The following is a 22,783-nucleotide window of genomic DNA, read 5'->3' as shown; positions in this document are numbered from 1 at the left end:
GTCTTCAAAGAGTTCTTTAACTTCTTCATGTATGATATGGACCACCTGAACTACCTCCAGATCTTCAGTCGATTTATATATTTGATGAAGACAAAAATGCAGTATGCTTTGTATTACTTGGATGGTCTGCTGAAATCAGACGGCGTCATAGCGAAGCTGAAGGACGCCAAGTATGACCTTCTGCTGGCTGACCCAATCTACCCTGGCAGTGAACTTGTGGCTGAAATGTTGAATGTTCCCCTGGTCTTCACCCTGCGCTTTTCCACGGCCCACACCTGGGAGAGGCTGTGTGGTCAACTCCCTGCACCGCCGTCCTACGTCCCTGGTGCCATGGTCAAACTGACTGACCAGATGAGCTTCTCAGAGAGGCTGTTGAACTTTCTCTTCTATGCCTCTCAGGACCTGATAGCGTACTATCTTTGGCAAGACCTTAATACTTATTACACTGAGGTCAGAGGTGAGGAGCTTGGCTAATTGCTACTAATTGGGGATTGGTAATTTCAACATGCAGTTAATATGCATTCAAGGCTAGGCACGAGAGCCATGAAAGGAAGGGACAATGAAATTAATGAATGAAACCTTTATTGCCTCTAGGGGAGAGTACTTTGCACAAAGATTATAAAATAAAATAAAAAACATCAGCAACCATACATGACAGCATAACATAAAACATAAGCATGTAAAAACACAATAAAAAGCATAATTTGAGGAAATTGATAAAGACATCAAATGCAAGTGCCAAATTCAGACCATGTGATGAGAGCTTTGATGTGATGACTCTTATAGTCTGTATCATGGGCATGCTTTTCCTTCACCATGAAGGTAAAGGTGCATATTCAGACCATAGAGAGAATGGATCTGCTATGATCTTGTGACCGTACTGCCACCCAGTTTAACAAAATAAAAAAGTTCAATACTCTGAATGCAGATCTTGTAAAACAGAGTCAGCACAGATCTCTCCACATTAAAACTTCTGACTTTCCTTAATCATTGAGTGAGGGGGGGTGGGGGGTTCCAATCAATTATTATTTCTTTAGTTTTCTTTGTGTTTAAAAAATATATACATTATTTAACATCAGTTAAGTGGTTATTCTCAGCTCTATAATTGGTATGCTTACGTGTTAATCATGTCAACACCGGTGTCCCCATTTTGGGCATTTTGCTGGAGGCAAACATTTTCAAAGCTCTTTAGAAAATAGCATATAGCAGGACCAAATCATGATCTACCATTATCTATCGTTTAACTAACAGTCATTGGTATATACAGTAGCTGTGAACAGCAAAGGTGTTGCCTCTCAGTAAGGAAATGTATGTGTGTATGATGAACATAACAGAATAAATTGTTTAGCTCATAGTGGCTTAAAATCATATCACCGATATTATCAATTTAATGTAAATAGCTAAAGATCCTAAAGTGAAAGAAAACAGTTACATCTGCAGAATCAATGACATAGGTTAGCATCCTGTTGGCACCTGTTGACCCTTTACAAAATGACTGTCATTTACTTTTTTTGGTACCTTGACAGGCAAGGATACTAAGTTTTGTGACATGATGGGCAGAGCGGACATCTGGCTGATGCGCACCTATTGGGACTTTGATTTCCCTCGTCCCTTCCTCCCAAACTTCAAGTTTGTTGGTGGCATCCACTGCAGACCAGCAAAACCTTTACCAGAGGTTAGTACAATCAAGGCTCTTGTAGGTGAAAGGTGAAACCTAGCACACTGTTTCTCAACATCCAAGGGGACCCTTACGGGTCTGTAACTCTGAGTGTGTACAAATGAAAAAAAGAAAACATTTTATCTTTTAGACCCCTATCTAAACTACACAATTCTCTGTTAATTTAACTCTTATTAGAAGATGTACACGTGGAACCAAATTTGGTTTTGTGAGCAAATTAGCTGCTTCCAAACATTTTAGGCATCTCACCCCCTTCTACATCCCCATAGGGATGATGCACCCCAATAACCCCACAGCAACATAGCCTATGTTTAAAGCCACATTAAAGGCATCAAGTTTAATCATGCACAAATAACCAGAACAGATTTAATTAATATTCAAGAGACCACAACAATCTCATAGTATATGAATGAAACTGAAACTACACAGCAACAAAATTAATTAATTGCAACTAAGTTATGCACAAACCGCCACTTTTAAAGAGCAAAGAGGATGCACCCATCCTCTTTAGAGGGCAACACACACACACACACACACACACACACACACACACACACACACACACACACACGCTCACACACGCACGCACGCACGCACACACACACACGCTCGCACACACGCTCACACACACACACACACACACACACACACACACACACACACACACACACACACACACACACACACACACACACACACACACACATACTCTGAGAGAAGATGGGGAAAAATGCAGTCTTGATTTCAGCTGACATTAAAGAAAATAGTAAAATTTAAGTCATTCAAGCGTTTTTTTGATACATTCATTGAATAATTAAAATGTGCATTTCTTTAAAAAAAATTAAAAGGAAATGTTTTTAATTGCATGTTTTTACTTTGTGAAAACTCCCACTTGAAAAACATATAGTGTAATGGTGTAATTATTACAACCATTAAACCACCATTACATTTTTCCTCTCTGCACCCCTATAAAGACGCGCGCACACCCCACTGTGCGCTGGGAATCCCTAAGAAGTGTCTATAATGTTAATTCCTGCATACAAAATGTTCAACTGCAATTTTATATATTAGTCCTAGTTATATTTATTGATAAAGTGTACTGAGCAGCATATCACATGGCATGGCATTTACACAGAAAGGTGGCAGACCATGCAGAATGACTTTTGGTATAATAAAGTAGCCCCAGGAAAGAGACTGTGATCTGCAGTTGGATAGTTGTTAGGCCAACCGGGGAGGATTGACTACATCCCATAACCTCTAGCGATGATTGCTCTGCAATTGGTTAGTCTGACCAACCAACCATCGAATGCTGCAACTCCATCACTCAGTGACTCTGTCAGTCACACAAAGACATGTCCGTCTCTTGGGCTGGTTCTGCTGGTCCAGCTAAAAAAACTGATGGCATTAACAGGCTTTTACTGGATCTACTGTACATCATATCTAAGAAGATTGTGTGTTGCTTCATGTTGGTATGTGACTACTTCTTTAGGATATGGAGGAGTTTGTGCAGACTTCTGGAGATGCTGGCATTGTGGTGTTTAGTCTGGGGTCCTTTATTCAAAACACGACCACAGAGAGGGCCAACATCATCGCATCAGCCCTCTCTCAGATCCCACAGAAGGTGAGACGTAAGCCAGTTCACATACAGTACAATCTAAGTATATATGTTACAGTATGATTGAAAAAACTGTCAGATTGAAAAAGGAGTGCTTGTTTTCATCGAGTTCACCTCCCGAGCTCCCCCGAGGCGGGGCGGGGCCCCCCGTCAAAAAAAGAAATGGCGTCTCTGAGGTAAAGAGAGGTAAAGAGACTAAAGGGGACAATGAAGTGCGATTCTGTCTCTATCGGGACATAACTTGGACGGCGCTGAGTCGGCTGAAGGTGACTTCGCAACGCTCGGCACGGCTACTCGCTCGCCTAAGCTCGCTTGGCGGTAATCTGACTGGTTTTCAACATTTTGCCATTTTTACCAGGTTCTTTGGAGATACGGTGGAGAGAAACCAGAGACTCTGGGTGACAACACCAGAATATACAATTGGATCCCTCAGAATGATCTACTGGGTATATAAGAACTTGACTTCTAATTACTGTCAGGTCCAAATCAATGTTGACTGAAACAATACCAATACTCATTGCATTATTTAACTGAGTAACCATATATACTGAAAAACAGAACCATCTCGAGCAAATATCCTAGATACTGAGATCTGCTTTGGTCTTTTTCTCAAGGACACACCAAGACCAGAGCATTTATCACCCATGGTGGCACAAATGGCATCTATGAAGCCATTTATCATGGCATCCCTATGGTGGGAATACCGATGTTCCTGGACCAGCCAGACAACATGGTTCATATGAAGGCAAAGGGCGCTGCAGTCATCATGGACTTCAGCTCCATGAATACGAAAGATCTTGTGGATGGAATAAATGCAGTCATCAGTGAGCCATTGTAAGTTCTTATCGCAGTCATTTTAGGTCAATGATAGATACAACGGCTTGTTTTTAGTGTTAGATTAAGCTCTGCACCAGAATAATTGCTAAGAAGATAATTGCAGTCCTAGTTAGGTTGATGTAAGCATGTTATTTGCAGAGAAATAAAGACGATCAATTCATCATGAGATGATGAAATGTCTTGTTGGCACAGAAAGATCCCTTTTGTGCCTTGTGTGTTGATCCATATTTGCACTCCTGAAACTAACCATTATGCTTTCAGCTACAAGGAGAATGCCATGAGACTTTCCAGGATCCACCACGATCGGCCTATCAGCCCTAAAGACGAGGCGATATTCTGGATTGAGTTCACCATGAGGAACAAAGGAGCTAAACACCTGAGGGTGCAGGCTCACGAGCTCACCTGGTACCAATACCACAGTCTGGATGTCATAGGCTTCCTCTTGGCCATCACTCTGATCATAGCTCTGCTCTTCATCAAGACCTGTAGCTTCTGCATCTCCAAGTGCTGTGGTCTAAAGAGAAAGAGAAAAACAGAATAACTAGTGATACAAGCTCTTCCACTCAACTTGAACTGCTTCCAATGGATAGTGGATTAAATTTCCTTCAACATTTGGTCAACTCTGTATCAATGCACTTGTAAATTACATGCTATCCCTTTCATTTAAATTGTGAACTGACCAGAAACTCTGTGCTTACACAATATACAGTATACATCCAGACAACTTCTCAAATATCAACAAACCCAGCCTTTATTTGCCCTGGGTGTGGGGGGTTATATCACCATATCAACATACCCAGCCTGTATTTGCCCTGGGTGTGGGGGGTTATATCAGCATATCAACATACCCAACCTGTATTTTCCCTGGGTGTGGGGGGTTATACCCCATATCAACATACCCAGGCAGTATTTACCCTGGGTGCGGGGAGATGTATCACCATAACCAGCCTTTATTTGCCCTGGGTACGAGACGTTACATCACCTTAACAATGGTGTATTAGCCCTGGGTGCAGGGAATTATACACCATATAGCCTATATTTGCCCTGGTTGCGGGGAGTTGTATCATGATAACATACCTGTCATGCGTCATGAGCTTGTAGATTGTCTGTTTTCATACATTTTTGTATGACACACTGTATACACATATATACACACACACACACACACACACACACACACACACACACACACACACACACACACACACACACACACACACACACACACACACACGCGTGTGTGTGTGTGTGTGTGTGTGTGTGTGTGTGTGTGTGTGTGTGTGTGTGTGTGTGTGTATATATGGCGCTATAATAGGCCAAAAAGGGTGGCATTTCTTCCTAGTGGGAATGTGCGTGCATTCATGATTTGAGGCATTTTGGTGCAAATATTTGTTTTGCTAAAGTAGACCTGCTGGTGGCGCTATAACAGGGCAATGTGAAAAGGGTGGCATTTCTTCCGTGGCCTAGTGGGAATGTGCGTGCAAATTTTCACGGAAATTGCACGCCACGTTCATGATTTGAGACATTTTGTTCAAAATGGACCAATCATGCAAACTTTGGAAGCCAACCTTAGCCAATCAGGATGGAATATGAAATATCTGACAGATGCGTCTTGATCACATGACTATAGAGATACTGTGTACCGATTTGCGTGATGTTTGGATAAAATCTGAAGGATTAATATCCAAAAATGTATTTAACATAAGTCGGCCTCCTGGTGGCGCTGTAAAAGCAGATGTGGAAAATGTAGTGCAGATGTTTTTCCTTGGCCTCTAGGGAATATGCGTGCAAAGTTTCACGCAGATCGGTGCAGTTATAGTTAAAAATGCAAATTGTCCTGTTATAGCGCCACCATGAGGCTGATGTGAAAGGTTTTAAGTGGCATTTCTTCCTCGGCCCAGTGGGAATGTGCGTGTGCAATTTTATGGAAATGGCAAGCTGCGTTCATGATTTGAGGCAGTTTGTTAAAAACTAACCAATCCTGCAAACTTTGGAAGGCAACCTTAGCCAATGAGGATGGAATATGGGAAATTGAACAGATCCGGGTTGATCACATAACTATAGAGATACTGTGTACCGATTTGCATGACGTTTAGTTAAAAGCTGTAGGAGTAATGGGAAAAAATTTTTTTTGCACACATCGGCCTCCAGGTGGCGCTATAATAGGCCCATGTGAAAAATGTGGGGCAGAGGTTCTGAATTGGCATCCAGGGAGTGTGTGTGCACAGTTTTGCAGCGACTGGGCCAACGGTGCCGGAGATTAGCTGCTAACACACAGACAGGACGGACGGACACACGGACGGACACACACACGGACGGACGGACGGACAGGGGGCAAAACATACTCTCTCGCCATGCCTTTCGGCCTGGCGGAGACAACAATTAGTACAGTTGCAATTACAAAATTATTAAATGTCAGCACTCAACACACAATACATAATGAAACTAACAAATAAGATGAAAATATGCTGAAATTACATGTGAGCAAAGAAACAGAAAAAAAAGAACAAACAAAAATACTTTACAGTGTTAAATACATTTTAAGATTATTTTAAAAGTAAATTTACTGTAAATGCAGCAGAGGTTTCGAGGCAAGTTATTCCAAAGAGTTAATGATCTATAAATAAAAGATCTCCTCACCTGTGGGGGATCTATCCCTCTCTGCGCTATATGGAGTGTTGTGGCACGCTTAATATGGCTGGCTATGTTACACTGAACAAACTACTGATGGTGTTGATGGAATGTGGAATAGGAGGATTTTTCTTTATTTCTCTTATTTTTCTTATTTTCCCACCTTTGTTTGTTGGTGTCTTTGTTTGTCTGTGTCTTGTGTCTCAGAAGTTTTCAAAAATAGCAGATCAGAGCTCACAACACGTCACATCGATCAGCTATTTTTGCTTATTTTGAAATAGGGGCTTAAGTGGATAATAGAAGGAGTCACATTACATTACATTACATTACATTACATTACATTACATTACATGTAATGTAATGTAAAGAAGGAGTCACAGAAAGGGAACCAAGTGAAACAAATGGCCATTTGACATAGCCATTGACTGGCCAGTACAGCTTTATTTGGGCCCCGCATCCTTCAAGTATGTTGGTAAACAAATAATTGGTCTATAGGCAGGCAGTCGCACAGATTCTTTTCAGGTGGGTCTAAAATACTGCCCACGGTGCCCACCTACAGTCTATGGTGCCCACCCAATCAAAATGAATAAATGTTACAGATATATTTTGTGGTATTTTTTTCTATTGGCCCAATTTTTATCGGCCCTGAGTATTAGTAGGAAATACATTTAGAGTACTGTGGCCTTCTCAACCTCATCATGGGGTCCTCTGTGAGAGGCCCGTCAGGATTAATCAGTGTCATTCGCCGCCCATTCAGAGCCAAATGGCTATGATGAAATCAGGCTTCAGGTGCTTGTTGTTCGGTGATGGTGTCACTATAAATTTCCACCCTCCATGGCAGAGCATGGAACCATATTAAAGTGCAGCATCTAACCAGAATGCTTCTGACTCATCTGACATTTCAGTCTCACTCCAGCCCCCTTGCCTCTGCAGCCTCCAGCTCTCTCTCTCTACCTCTCTCTCTTGCCCTCTCTGTCTCCCCCCCCCTCTCTTTTGCCCTATCTCTCAGTCCCCCACCCTCCCTCTCTCTCTTGTTTTCCCTGTCTGTCTTTCAATATCCCTTTTCACACACCCCACTGGCACACTTTATCCCTTTTTCACTTTTGCTTATTCTATTCACAGGCATATTGGCTATTAACACATGCTGTCACGGTTTCCCTGTACATTCATCAGGTGATTTCTAATCAACATTGACAGACAGCATGAGATATTATTTGTCTCCTGCACCCACCCTGCAAAATAATGAACAGAATTGCAAGTATGGGGGGAAAAAAGGTCAGAGTCACTCTGACTGTCTCTCTGGATGTTCCGCCCCCGCTTTCATTTGCTACCCAGTGAGACAGCAAGCATTGCATCAATGTTGGACACTATTTGTTTCCAGTTGATTGAGTTTGGACCATAGTTAGAAGTGACTCTGAGGTACCATGGGCTCAATGAGCAATAATACCTCTCTCATGATCTCCATGAAATACGAATGGCTTATAGGAATGCTTTTTTAGACAGGTATAAAGGTATAAAGCATATCACCATGGCTTTATGGAAGCCATGCAGGGGTAGCTTTGTTGGAGGTTTTCACGTTGTAGAACAACAGCAGCAGGATCATGCATGACCAGTACATCCTAACTGCTGCCACTTGAGCACAACAAAGCAATCAGACAATTAGGCTATTCACAGCCAGGTTTGGCATAATGAGGTCTGAGTCAACATAAATAATGTACAGACAATCTACTGTTCAGGTCATTTTAATATATTCGAAATGCATCACTTATTCACTTTGTATGTTTGCTTTTAGTTTAGCTCTCCTCTGACCTGCTTTGTTTGAACTTTTCTGTATAGTTTGCTTCTGTTTGCTATTTCTGGAGACTATCCCTAACCCTATACTCGAAATGCTTAAAGAGGTGGTGCCATGGTTTTGCACTTTTTCATGTGTCTATGAGGTTGATAGAACTTCATTAAGCCCCCTGGTGGTGTTTTTATGGTGTTTTATGTCTTCTCTGACTATTTTTGAGTTTCTACCTGGAGGCTGAAACCTTGAGGGTCAAACGTGCCAATAGAAAAACAGCCCTTTAGTGACATAGTAAAAATATACCCTCCCCCTCATTGCGAACGCGGAAGGAGGCGCGGCGAAGCCGCGCCTCCGCCCAAGTGGAGCCTACTATGAAACTCTGCTCGGCTTGTCAGTGTGTGTGTGTGTGTCGGTGTGTGTGTCTGTGTTCATGCACTACCTAGTAGAGGGCGCCAGAGTGCAGCGCCAGAGTGCAGCAGACACAGCCTGCCACACACACACACACACACACACACACACACACACACACACACACACACACACACACACACACACACACACACACACACACACACACACACACACACACACACACACACACACACACACACACACACACACACACACACACACACACACACACACACACACACACAATTTTCGAGCAGTCTTTCCACCTCCGAGTACACCGACCCGCTGGGCCAGGCTTTTATTTTTTAGCAAAACTAAGCAATAAAAGCCTGGAGATCGAGGCGAATCTGCGTTCGCCTCCAGCGTTCGCGCGTCTTACTTGTTATCATAACACAACAGGTGTGGGCATGAGGAGGAGGAGGGACTAGGACAGGTGGGTGGTGCTAAGGTGGTGGAGGAGGTGCTAAGGTGAGAACCAGGTATATTTAGGGTGCGTTCGGAAATTACGCACCGGAGCACACTCGCCTATTAGTTTGTATTGGCCAGTGCGCTCAGTGCTGTATTTTCGAACGTGCCCTTAATGAACTGGAGGCGTGTCCACATAAAAACATAATTTTAACAATTTCTGTACACTTTTTTGAAAAAAATCTTCCATGATAGTGATCCTACAGAACATTAAGGGACACAGTAGCCTAGACAGTAGCCTACCCAATGAATCAGTTTTGACTTGCAGCAATGACATTTTATTTGAGGTATAGCAACTGGTAGGCTAATAGGCAAGGAATTAACAGTACACTTAATTTACAATATGGTTAATGTCCGGAAAACATTGGGTTTTATTCACCCAAAATTAAATTACAGAATTTCAAAAAGAGAACTATTACATTTTAAACTTACAGCATTTGATTTAAGTAATGCTCAATGTCAACCATGATCAAGAGAAGCAAAGTATAATGCTAAGAATGGACAACAAAATTCACTTTCGGGACAACGTTAACCATGTGAGAAAACAAGTGAGCTTGTAGATCAACTATTTTGAAAAAGATCTTGAAGAAAATTTGAAAAATGTGGAATGTTTTTAAAACATTTTAACAACACAAATCTTGTATGGTGGTCCCTGGCACAAAATATATTCTGATGGGGGGGTTCTTGGATAATTATATTAATTTGGGGGTCCTTCCTTGACATGAAAATATTTTAGAACCACGTGGTTTAAACAACATCAGGAAACAAGTTTGTCCAAATAAGCAAATTCACTTAAGAAACAAGCCCAAAAAACCGCGACCGCAACAACCAATATTTACAAGCAACTTTACAGAAGAACAAGCCCAAAGCCGCTTATAATAAGCGGACATGGCAACACTGGTGGTAGCAGCAGCATCTCTAGCTGTTGCGTTGAGCAGTGGGGAGGCGCTTAACACACACACACACACGCACGCACGCACGCACGCACACACACACACACACACACACACACACACACACACACACACAGACACACATCAGCATCGCACATTGTCCTGCATGCCGTCTCTGCGAGCGTACACTTCGAATGGACATATCGATCGTGGACATATCGTTCATTGTTTAGATTTCGTGATGCACCACAGTTTATTGTGTTTGACTCTATGTGTGTGACAGTTAGTAATCAGCCGATAGAGATAGAGAGCCTGTACTAGGCTGTCCAGAGTGTGAAGCAGCGGATTGGTTCGTGCGTCAAACGCGCTTTGAAAATCCCAACCCTCACAGTGAGCGTGGTTTGGTAAGTTGAGTCCTGTCCATGCTTTTGATGTATAGGCGTTAGTTGACCTGAAACGCATCTGTGTCACCTTAAGATTTCTTTGGCTATTCAAAAAATAGCAGATCTACAAGCTCACGCCATGAGCTTGTAGATCTGCTATTTTTGAAAAATCTTGAGATTTTTTTTTTAGATAAAAAAAATAAAAAATGTTAGGATTTAGAAAACATTTGTAAGAATCGCCTCAGGTCTTAATGGGTTAACAGTAGCTAATGTAGCTAGAGCTCTATATTAGATAATAATAATAAGTGTAATAATAATAATAATAATAATATTAATATTAATAAAATCTTCTTTCGAATGTGCCTTAAGTTACATAGCCAGCCTATAGGTTAAAGTCAAATAAATGCTCATTGAAATGGAGGGTTGGGCACACCGCGCACCTGCCACGCAAATGTGGAAAAGGGGAATTCAATCCCAATGTCTCATCGATGGCATTTGATGTAAAGATTAGCTTCTTGAAGACAATGTTATATCGTTTCGTAGCCTAGTAGGCTACTTGTACCATCGGCCAATTTGGATCGTGAACTTGGACAGGCGGACATCATCACGCACGCAGTGACACGCACTATGCTGTGACTTGAAGGCTATACGAGTTACACGTGCGTAGTTGAAAACGGCACATTAGCTAGCCTAGGCTATAACCTAAATTATTAACCCATTAAGACCTGAGGCGATTCTTACAAATATTTTCTAAATCTAACAGTTTTTTGAAAAAAATCTTTTTTTAAAAAAGTTCAAGATTTTTCAAAAATAGCAGATCTACAAGCTCATAGCGCGGCACTCGGTGCCGCGCTATGAGCTTGTATATCTGCTATTTTTCAATAGCCAAATAAATCTTATGCGTTCCAGGTCTTAATGGGTTTTAAACGTAGGCTATACAGTTTTCACTCCTCAGTTGCTTGTTGTCAACTTGTAGAGCTATAGTTTTCTCTATTTCCATCATGGGACGTCTGTTTTATTCTCTTTGGTTCGTTGGGGAAAAACCGTTCCCTACCTCCCTCCCACCTCGAGTCTACTACACACTAAACTATAAATACAATGTTTGTAGGCCTATGAACAGAAGACATTAGTCTACACTCAACCAGTGGTCCGGGGACCACCAGTGGTCCTCGAGGGGGTTCCAGGTGGTCCTCAGCTAAATGATGGAGCGTTGGTAACCAAATGGACCCTTATAGATCTTTAACTCTTGAGAGTGTAAAGTAAAACCAAATGGACCCTTATGGGTTATTTTACCTCTAAAGAGTTACATTATTGCCTTACTTCTGCCTTATTTAATTTATAAGAAGTCTATACAATAAGAGAATGTAGAAGAATTGTTATTTTTATCAACGTTTGCCTGTTATCTCTCCTATGCTATGGCACTAATATAAATACATACAGCATGGAATTGTGGACAAAATTGTATCCAACGAATACAAAATATTCTAAGTTTTGGGTCTGAGAGTCTAATCTCATCAAATGGTGGTCCGTGGCTTAAATGCAGAATAAATAATGGACCTTGATATGAAAATGTAAGGGTTAAAAAAACACTGGCCTACATGATATGGTCAGTTGCAGTGCCTCCGAAACCACTAGACTACACATATTGTCTACTATCGTAGGCTCTACTACACAGTATGCTATTTTCAGCCTACTATTTAGTATCTAGCAGTAGGGTTTCACTTCTGACAGGCTACTGAAAAGTAATTTGGCACAGCCTCCTAAATAATATGTTAGTATTATGTTGAAACATTACTTTTTCAACATAATGCTCTGATAGGCAAATATGCTACACCCCATTAACTTAGCCTAGGTTGTTAAATTAATTAATGAAAAATAAAAAGGAAATTTAATGGAAATTGAACAGTAAAATGAATGCTGTATATTTGCAAAATATGTTAAATGAAACCTGTATACTTGTACAGTATGTATCTCTAAATAAATAAAATATGTTTTACACCTCCCTATTCCTCACTCCAAACACACATATTCCACATGCCTTACGTCTTGACCATGCCTCTGTAGACATTACTGTGGGCCAGTAATGTGATAGCTTCCACACTTAGATGTAATATTGTGAGACCCCCCCCCCCCATATATATTATCACTCATAATTGCAAGAAGGTGTCACATGGCTCTGGTGGTTAATGTCAAAACAGCCTGTGTCCTCATGTTGAATTTGGCATTCCCATTGAAAAGGAATTATGAATCCAACTATCCACAAAAGTATGCATGTCATGTAGAGTAAGTCCTTCTTACAGGATACCTGATAGAATAGCCTACAGTAGGCAGTCATTTAAAGAACAGAACAGTATTCTCATTGCTCCTTATTTTCTCCTGATAATGTTTTAGATTATAGTTAGCACTAAGAGCCACACTCAGCAAACATTTGGAGTGAATGAATGGATTTCATTGCACCGACAGACATTGATGAGAGCAGCATGCCTGCTTTCCCCTTTCTGTATCGGAGTCAGGCAGCCTCTTGCTGATCTGAGTATTTCAGTGTTTTCAAACATGCTCTATGGCGTTTCAATAAGGAATGAGCTACTAACTACTCAGATGATCGGGTGTCCAGGTCCCACCTCTGGTGTTGGAAATTGAGGCAGACGTCCGGTCGCTCTAGTTTCTCTGCAGGTGGCTCACTTTCCAAGTCATGATAGCAGAGTTGGAACTGGACTCCTGTGGAATGTCCCCACAGAGCGAGAGGAGCAGACATGACGAGCATTGGGGGAATCTGCGAGGTTGGCTCACCTGTTGACAGTTAGAAATCCACACTGATTAGTGGGTCTGCATTTCTTTGATGCGGAGGGAAATGCAAGAGCATGACTTAAATTTGGCTGCAGCGAGGCTTGGTACAGTACTATGTCTTCTAGGGACAGAACAGCAGATAGTCTACAGTATATACAGTAAGCCGTGAAGGTATTTTACTCCAGTGGCTCTTAACCTTTTCTGGATCAAACTCAAAAGCGTACGGGGTCACTCGTACCATCCATCTGACCACGAGTGCCATGTTAAGTGGTCAGATGGGTGGGTCACATGCATTATCAGAGCACTTTTATTTTAATTAATTAACATATCCTTTAAGTTCGTATCTATTGGTATCACAATGGGGAAAAAAATCCATGATTTGTTTCATTAAAATCGTAGTGTTTTGCCAATTCTTTGGGGGGGGGGGCACCAGTGGTCCGCCGGCCCACAGGTTGAGAACGGTTTTGCTCATCTGCAGGGTGTCCCTGCTGAACCCTAATTCACAATGTTTGTTTTATTGAATTAATTTGAGAGTAAAGGTCCTTACACACCGGGGCGATTTCTTTCATGCGAATAATAGTTTTTTTTAAAAAACCTTATAAAGTCAATGCAAGCTTCCACACCAGTTTCGCGGAGAGAAAAAAGCGTCTTTTAATTATTCGGAACGAGTCCGAATTTTGCGTATATTCGCATATTCGCCGGTGTGTAACCGCCTTTAATGTGTTTGAAAGTGAGCTGCCTCTGCCAGCATACGGTACAGTAGATCGTTTCTGTGTGGTGACAGCCTTGGCACAACTCCTCTTGCTCATCTCTTCCTCTCTCAGCAACCTCAGCCATTGCCCAGGGTATAAATAACCATGTGGATGGAGCAAATCTCAGCAAAGCCAGTGCTGTGGCACATCAGCACTTTGGAACGGGCCAGGGATTATTCTGTTCTGTTATCGTCCCCATCTCTCTGATATGGCCAGCATAGTGCTACTGAGGGCAGTCAGTTGTTGCAGAAAGTAAAGAGTTTGCTCATCTTTTGGTGCACTATATACCATACATGACCAGATGCATTAAAATAAGTTTCCAGCATTCACGCTGAAACAGCATTTATTTTCACAAAATGCAAATAAAATGACGTTAGCGTGATAACATTCCCCAGTGGTGAAGAACAATTATTCTCATGTTATTTTAGAAGATGTGAAAAGTTCCACTGCTATGCATGTTTTTAGTTTTACTTTAAAACGTATTAGTCAATTACCATATTTCAATATATATATATATGTATGTACACACACACACACACACACACACACACACACACACACACACACACACACACACACACACACGCGCACACGCACACGCACACACACTCACACACACACTTATGCTAGCCTTCAGTGGGTTTCTGTGACCCCCAACCCCTCTTGAAGTGGTTTAAGGAGGATAAGCAGGCTTAAATATTTACAGAATGCACCAGCGCCACTGTCACTGTACTACTGTTGGTATTATTACCAATGACAACTGTGTGGAGGAAAGTGCTGCACCTATGTGATTCATGGCAACCATTTCAGAGGCAAGGTGCAGTGTGATTGGCAGCCACGAAACCTGCAATGGATCCTCTACCTCAGCAGGGAGGATGGGCGTTTTTGTTGCCACTGGTTCCAAAAGAATAGAAGGGGAAACAAGTTGTACCTACTGTAGCTAGCAGGCAGGTATCTATCTAAAAGATTTGATCAGACCAACGGTGTCTGATAAACGAAAAACCACGAATGTCTGTACATCTGTCTGCGGGTCTGTGGAGGACACACAAAATGCTCAAAATACCACAAATCATGAATGCAGTGGTAAAACTTTGCAAGCACACTCACAGTAGGCCAAGGATTAACTGCCAACCGGCCTCATGGTGGCGCTACAACAGCACACGCACATCTTGCTCTAATCTTTAACTGAAGAGCGTGCATATGAACTGATTAAGTGTGAACCACGGTGGTACAGTGGTAAGGTACATGCCTCACACACAGAATATTACATTATTGCCCAGTCTAATACATTAGGATTCATTTGTAAAAATAGCAGATCTACAAGCTGTGTTGTGATTTGATAGTTCTCTAAATCCTATGGCACTGTGTATTTAATTGTCACAAATATTTTCAGTGAGAGAAATATCAGGCTAAGTACAATATTATGAACAGGAACATGAATGCATGTTTTCATTGTCTCCGTCAGGCCGTAGGCGTGGCCGAGACCACATTTTCACCCCCTGTCCGTCCGTCCATGTGTCCGTGTGTCCATTCGTCCATCCGTCCGTCTGTCTGTGACCAGCTAATCTCCGGCACCGTTGGATAGATCGGCGTGCATGCACAGTTGTACACTCCCTGGAGGCCAGAGCAGAACCTCTGCCCCAAATGTTTTGCAAAAATCGGCCTCCTGGTGGCGTTATAACAGGCCGTTGTTATAGCGCCACTAGGAGGCAGATTTTTGCAAAACTGTTATTTTTATATTACTCCTACAGATTTTTTCCAAACATCACGCAAATCGGTACACATTATCTCTATAGTCATGTGATCCAATCTTTCGTATTCCATCCTGATTGGCTAAGATTGGCTTCCAAAGTTTGCAGGAGTGGCTCGTTTTGAACAAAATGCCTAAAATCTTGAATGCAGCGTCCGATTGCTGTGAAACACGCACATTCCCAAGTAAGCAAGTAAGAAATGCCTATATTTTTCAAATCGGCCTCTTGGTGGCGCTATAACAGGCAGATTCATCCCCTACAGCTCTTGAACCGTAGGTCATATAATCAAAATTAGTTTTCCTTTGGATTCCTTGGATTATTACACAACTCCCCAAATAAGCCACGCCCATTTCCACCTGACAAGTTTCCACCAAGTTGTGTTTTTGGCTGGCCCACAATAAGCTACCTGGCCTGGCGGAGACCTGTGCTAATTTTTCTAATTTTGACAACAAAGTAAATAAACGGGTGGGGCATGCATTCCCAACATGCATAATTTCCAACCTGCATCGTTCCCGAGTAGGCCAGTGCCCATGGGTACCACACTGGGTACTCTTAACAACAGGTACTGTACAGTGAGTACCCTGTCAACGGGTACAACAGCTACATAGTAGTAGTAGGCCTTAGTAATAATAACAATAATAATAACGATAACATTAATAATAGCCACTTAAACCCTAGCACCCCTCCTCCGGGATATACAACACTTGTGAGCTCGTAGATCTGCTATTTAAGAGATGTGGTGTAGAGTGAAGAGACCCATAGAGCTATGGCCTCCCCAAACGGCCAAATTACCGTAATAGCTCAGTTGTACTAACTAGCATATTAGCCTCATCAGTCTTTCTATTATATCTTTAAAATTGTAACTTTTAAATTAAACTAATCACAGTACATGCCCAATCAGAGTGAGTATTCTCTCAGGCCAGGTACAAGTTTAATTTCAAGAACCAATTACAGATAGCAAAGCACAATCTCTGCCAGACAAAAGAAAACTGCATTTGTAGGGAATATGCACTCTGTAGACAATCAGGAGACTTTTCAGACTTTAAAGCTGTAATCCGTAACTTTCATGTCCAACCTGGGATTTGAACCGAAACCCCCACCAAATATGGTGTTATCAATTTACTGTTGAACTATAATGGAGAGCACATTTGGAATGGGAAGGCGAGTTATTTCCATTTGAAAATAATAATACCTCATGTAATACCTCTAAAACCACCAGCAGTGGTCTTATCCGACAACAGGATCTAAATGTCTCAATAAAAGCAACCACCGCAATTGTGTTACTTACTGTAGATTTTATGAACATACCCTGAACATACAGATTGATTCAATGTTTGGTAAATGTTTTATTCACAAAAAAGTCATGGATTGCAGCTTTAAGATGAACAATGAAGCAACATATTATATGTGAATAGGGACACACCACCTAGAAAACACAGTAACACCCCACTGAGTTTTAAAAGCTGTATTATACTAAAAGCTGGCAGAAATGTGTTTGTTGAGGTTTGGTACATTTGTATTATTGAAATACATTTCATTAGCAGCTTCTTTTGTTATTTATTTTGATAGCTTTTGAAATATATACTACATTATAGTTTATTTGTGATCACTGACTATGACTCTTTGAGAATAAGGGTGAAACTGGGTGCACAGGGGTTTTCTGTGCAGACATCAGATAATTCATATTTAATGTGTTTGATCTGTGTGGCTTATTAACCAGATGATGGCAGAAAGAGACACACTGAAGTGGGCCAGCTAAAGGCATGAGGTTTAAGTAGTGCCTCGAGCTATGGGTTGTCACCTTGTAACTATGCAGTTTATACTGTTATACTGTTTAATTGCAGGTGATGGTGTTTTGTCATAATCTATTCCTGCCACAGTTTGCATATAAAGAAAAAGTACCTCCCTCTTAGAAAGATATGATCATGTTTTTGCTGGAGTAAAAAATATCTCTGATTAGTTTTGTTGCACAACTAAGATGCAACATTTTTGCTTTAATGCCTTCAGATACCTGTGCCATTAACAAGAAAATACTGATTACAAAAATAACTGATAATCATATCCAGCTTAATGGTCTAAAATGTGTACTGCATCGATCCAGAATATTATATCTCTGCTGTCCGGCAGAAACCCAAAATTTTCATTTTTCAGGAAATGACTAAAACAAAACAAAAAGTGGAGTTAGGAGGTTTTGTTCATCATTGATAAGAACAGCGAAATGGACCTCCAAGCTCACAATGAGGTTGGAGGTCAAAAGGGGGTGGAGCCTGGAGTCAGCAAAACCAGCTAACTGTTAGCTAGTTTAGCAGAAAGTTTGAGGATCCAATGGAGTTAGCTGGTTTTGTCAGAAGCACTTTTTAATACTTTTCATTGGTTCAATATTTTTTTAATCAACACACAGACGTAAAGGGTGTTCAATAGCACTGATTTATGGAAAAAAAATGCAAAAGCGGGAAAATGGAGTTAGCTGGTTTCTGCCGGACTTACTCGTCCCTTTTGGCCTTTATGAAGATATAATATGTTGTGATCATCCTTTTTGAAAGCAATTACTCTAATAGGAATTCACCATTAAATTGTGGCACATGCAATTCCTGCAGTTATTAATTGAAAACAGTCATATCTACAATGCAAATTATTAGCTTAGGAATGTGACAAAAAAGGCTGCATGTAAATTGATAGAAAATAAGTCATTATTTGGGTGAACTATTCCTTCAATGGCACAGTCTTTCTTGATTTAATTCCCTGCAAGTTATAAAGAAATACAAAAGTCCTTTGAAGGCATTGTAACGTGAATTACACAGTATAGATAGATTAATTATCACTACTAGTGTAACAAGTATTAAATGTTATATCCTGCTGGCTTGATTGGATCTTATGGTGCTTTTCCACCGCATGGGTACCGTCTAAACTTGACCCTTGACTCGACTCTACTCTGCTATTTTATCTCCGCCAGGTCGGAAGGAGGAGATTATGTCGGGCCGGTACCATGCAAGAAAGCGCCATTAGTCTCTAGCCAGACTGACATACTCCCTGACTATAATGCAGTCTGAAGTGTATCTCCAAATTTGCCCTCTGGAGACAAACAGCATAGCATTTTTCCAGAAACAACTGTCTCAGCACATTGCCATCCAAGCAAATATTGAATGTAATTGCAAATGCACTGATGGTACTCTCTCCTTGCATGGTTGCCAGTCTAATGCTGCATTTACACTAGCAGCGACAGAACTACAAACAGCCATGCGTGGCCATACCTGTCCTGTACATTGATGCAGAGTCAACGTTTTAAAAACCCACCCCACACAGCCACCTGTAACCCGCCTGAGGAGCACTCTAGGCCCACTATAAGCTCCTACACCAGTGTTTCTCAACCTTTTTTGGACCAGTGCCCCTATCCGATATCCAGGTACCGCCCCCACACCCAATTAAAATGTAAGCTTTATTTTTATGGTGTATTGTGTTGCTTATTTAAATAATTTAGAAAACTGAACTGTTAGGACTGTTATTATATGTGATTATTATGTAATTGTTAGCCTACTTCACAGGGACAGAAAAAAAGCCTGTTACGATTATTGAGTAGAATTGTGGTCAGTATCATGGTCAGTGTCATGGTCAGTATCATGGTCTGTGTCATGGTCAGTATCATGGTCAGTGTCATGGTCAGTATCATGGTCAGTGTCATGGTCAGTATCATGGTCAGTATCAGATCAGTATCATGGTCAGTATCATGGTCAGTATCATGGTATCATGTCAGTATCATGGTCAGTATCATGGTCAGTATCATGTCAGTATCATGGTCAGTATCATGGTCAGTATCATGTCAGTATCATGGTCAGTATCATGGTCAGTATCATGTCAGTATCATGGTCAGTATCATGTCAGTATCATGGTCAGTATCATGGTCAGTATCATGTCAGTATCATGGTCAGTATCATGTCAGTATCATGGTCAGTATCATGTCAGTATCATGGTCAGTGTCATGTCAGTATCATGGTCAGTATCATGGTCAGTATCATGTCAGTATCATGGTCAGTATCATGTCAGTATCATGGTCAGTATCATGGTCAGTATCATGTCAGTATCATGGTCAGTATCATGGTCAGTATCATGTCAGTATCATGGTCAGTATCATGGTCAGTATCATGTCAGTATCATGGTCAGTATCATGGTCAGTATCATGTCAGTATCATGGTCAGTATCATGTCAGTCAGTATCATGGTGAGTATCATGTCAGTATCATGGTAACTTGATAACATGTTACCATGACGGCCCTGTGACAGTCAGGCCCTGTCACAAGTCACAGCCCATCCCATTGCTTTCAGCTCCCCCTGAACTTTTTAACCCCTGGGGGGCTGTACCACCCCCACTGACCTCCACACCCTCACTCACCCCTTCAATTCCCCTCTAGAATGAGAATCAGTAAGAATCAGAATCAGTCACATCACAGTTGTACAGTTGTAAAGCAGTGGGTGAAATTCTTTTTTAATGCACGCTACCCGCTGAGGGGCAGCCTAGGCCCACTAAACTCGAGTAGTCAATTTTGATTTGTGCCGCAGCACACCCGTCATTCAGCGACAAGCGCTGGGTGTCACTTTGTAGCTGCATGTCACTGGCTTTCATTGTAAATGTCCTGTAGACTGAAGCTTTGTTGCCGCTAGTGTGAACACAGCATCTCTACACTAGTCTACACTGAGGCAGGGTGTTTATTTAGATCTGTCTGTTTGTGTGTTTCAGGTATATTTGGAGCTGTCTGCTGATATCGCACTACTATGTCGTCAAGCCACTGAGAATCTCCCAGTTTTCTTCTCGTTGCTTATTCTGTAGCATTCCAGCCCAATCAATTCTTCAATGGGTTCCCGCAGCCAGAACTTTTTCCACCATCACCACCACCATCACCACCGCGGCTCTGTAGTGCCCACGACTGTGCCCAGGCTTCTGGCGGAGAGTGGCAGCCTGCTGGGGGGCATTGCACAAATCACCCCCAACCTCTTCTTGAGCAGAGGCAATGTAGCATCCAATCGCAGCCTGCTCCTGTCCAAGGGAATCACCTGTGTGGTTAACGCCACCATCGAGCTACCCAACTTCAACTGGCCCCACGTGGAGTATTTCAAGGTCCCACTGGCAGACATGCCCCACTCTCCCCTCTCCTTGTATTTCGACAGCGTGGCTGATAAGATCCACAGCGTGGGCCGTAAGCGGGGGGCTGTGCTGGTGCATTGTGCAGCAGGGGTGAGCCGGTCGGCCTCCCTGTGTCTGGCCTATCTGATGAAGTACCACCGCGTGTCTCTGGCCGAGGCTCATGCCTGGGTCAAAGCCCGACGCCCCGTCATCAGGCCTAACGGTGGCTTCTGGCGCCAGCTCATTGAGTATGAGAGAAAGCTGTTTGGCAGAAACTCTGTTAAGATGATTCAGACACCTTATGGGGTCATACCTGATGTCTATGAGAGAGACCGCAGGACCCTCGCTCCCTACTGGGGCCTGTGAGAAAGGCCCTGGGCCCTAGTCAACAGGGAGCAGGATGGAGGAGTAAAGTGAGCGGAGATGATGATCACCTCTGTTGCATTTAAATCCTTTTTCCCTGGGCTGCAGGTTCATGCATGTACCCACAGCCAGAAAGGCTAAAATGAGATGCGTGTGAGTGTCTGTGTATGTGAAGCTTAATTAATTAACCCTGGAGCATTTAGATGGCAGGAGCCTAAACAATCAAGACACTTTGGTTGTCTATGATGCCAACCCCTGCCAACCAACCAGTTATCTCTGAGAGGGAGCAAGGCCTTTCAAGACCAGAATCCTGAGGACCAAAGGAATGACAGGAGCACAAGCGATGCCACATGCCATTAGAGTAGTGACAGCTGCTGTGCATTTCCTGGCTTGACTTTCCATTGGACCACACAGAGGATACGAGTACTCTGCGAGGGGTGTGACTAAAGTCCTTTTCTTGACGTGATGTCATGTGATGGTATTGTGCCAGTTTTGCGGTTGTCTTTGATGTGAAGGGCAGCAAGTAATGCTCTCAATTCATGGTAGCATTTAAGATACTTATAAGTGTACCGAAAAAAATATATAAAATATATATTAACAAAAATGTTTTACTGGACTTGTCAGTATGATAAAGAATAGTGGGTTATGGTGCACTTTAAGTTGTAACTATATCCGCCTTGTTTAACCTCAAAGTGAAATGATGTAAGCTAGCGGTGTGAAGAACGTATGAAACACAGAGACAACTGTGCAGTCATGTGACAATACTGCACTGTAATGGATTGTGATATGATGTTGCTGTTCAAGAAAATATGTCAACCTCCTCCCGCACATCAACACTATGATACAGTAGATGCTTGGAAGAACTAACATGGCTTCTCTATCCCACAGTTTTTTGCCTTGTTGTCAATTAATGTGAGGTTCTAGAAAGAGAAGTACAGTGAGATACTACATAAAACCCAATAACCGATGTGCTTCTATGGGTAAACCGTTCTCCAGTTGTGGTTTTGAAGAGTTATGCACTTGTTTAATAAATAGCTTTTTTTTGGGTGGTGGGAGGGGATTGGCTGTAGCAGGGGAGAATCATGTCTTTGTTCTAGGCATAAACGGCAAGCTTACGCTTGATTTCATGCCCTTAGAAAAGTATTAATAATGTAAAAAATGAGATCCAGATGCCACTGTTTGTGTTCAAATTTGATTAAAAAAATAAAAATATATGATCAAAAGTCTTTGTCTAATTTAAAACATGAATGTATCGCCACACAAGGTAAACTAACATTTTTAACCGCACACAGTAAGTGTGGGGGAAAACAAATTTA

At 41.9% G+C, this 22,783-nt stretch overlaps 2 protein-coding genes across 2 annotated transcripts in view; both read left to right on the top strand.

Moving 5' to 3' along the window:
• The window catches only part of LOC308085856 (UDP-glucuronosyltransferase 2A1-like), a gene marked incomplete at both ends in the record, with an annotated part of 4,935 nt that extends 264 nt beyond the window's left edge, over positions 1–4,671 (top strand). The window contains 6 exons of the mRNA XM_080429168.1: positions 1–457; positions 1,527–1,675; positions 3,168–3,299; positions 3,652–3,739; positions 3,908–4,127; positions 4,392–4,671. The exon at positions 1–457 is cut by the window's left edge and continues 264 nt beyond it. Coding sequence (XP_080285294.1) covers positions 1–457; positions 1,527–1,675; positions 3,168–3,299; positions 3,652–3,739; positions 3,908–4,127; positions 4,392–4,671 — 1,326 coding nt within the window. The remainder of the gene's footprint in view (positions 458–1,526; positions 1,676–3,167; positions 3,300–3,651; positions 3,740–3,907; positions 4,128–4,391) is intronic.
• Positions 4,672–10,513: 5,842 nt separating this feature from the next.
• On the top strand, positions 10,514–22,577 carry dusp14 (dual specificity phosphatase 14). Its single transcript, XM_080428538.1, has 2 exons — positions 10,514–10,720; positions 20,721–22,577. Exon 2 carries the CDS (start codon positions 20,835–20,837, stop codon positions 21,468–21,470), a length of 636 nt encoding a protein of 211 aa, XP_080284664.1. The 5' UTR covers positions 10,514–10,720; positions 20,721–20,834; the 3' UTR covers positions 21,471–22,577.
• The last annotated feature ends 206 nt before the right edge of the window (positions 22,578–22,783 follow it).

Source organism: Gymnoscopelus braueri, assembly GCF_963280865.1.
Source record: "Gymnoscopelus braueri genome assembly, chromosome: 5".
Taxonomy (NCBI): domain Eukaryota; kingdom Metazoa; phylum Chordata; class Actinopteri; order Myctophiformes; family Myctophidae; genus Gymnoscopelus; species Gymnoscopelus braueri.
The sequence above is the reverse complement of the archived record's forward strand: the minus strand, read 5'-3'. Positions and strand labels throughout refer to the sequence as shown.

Excerpts from the sequence above, each read along its gene's own strand:
- dusp14 (XM_080428538.1), top strand. The coding sequence starts at position 20,835 with ATGGGTTCCCGCAGCCAGAACTTTTTCCACCATCACCACCACCATCAC.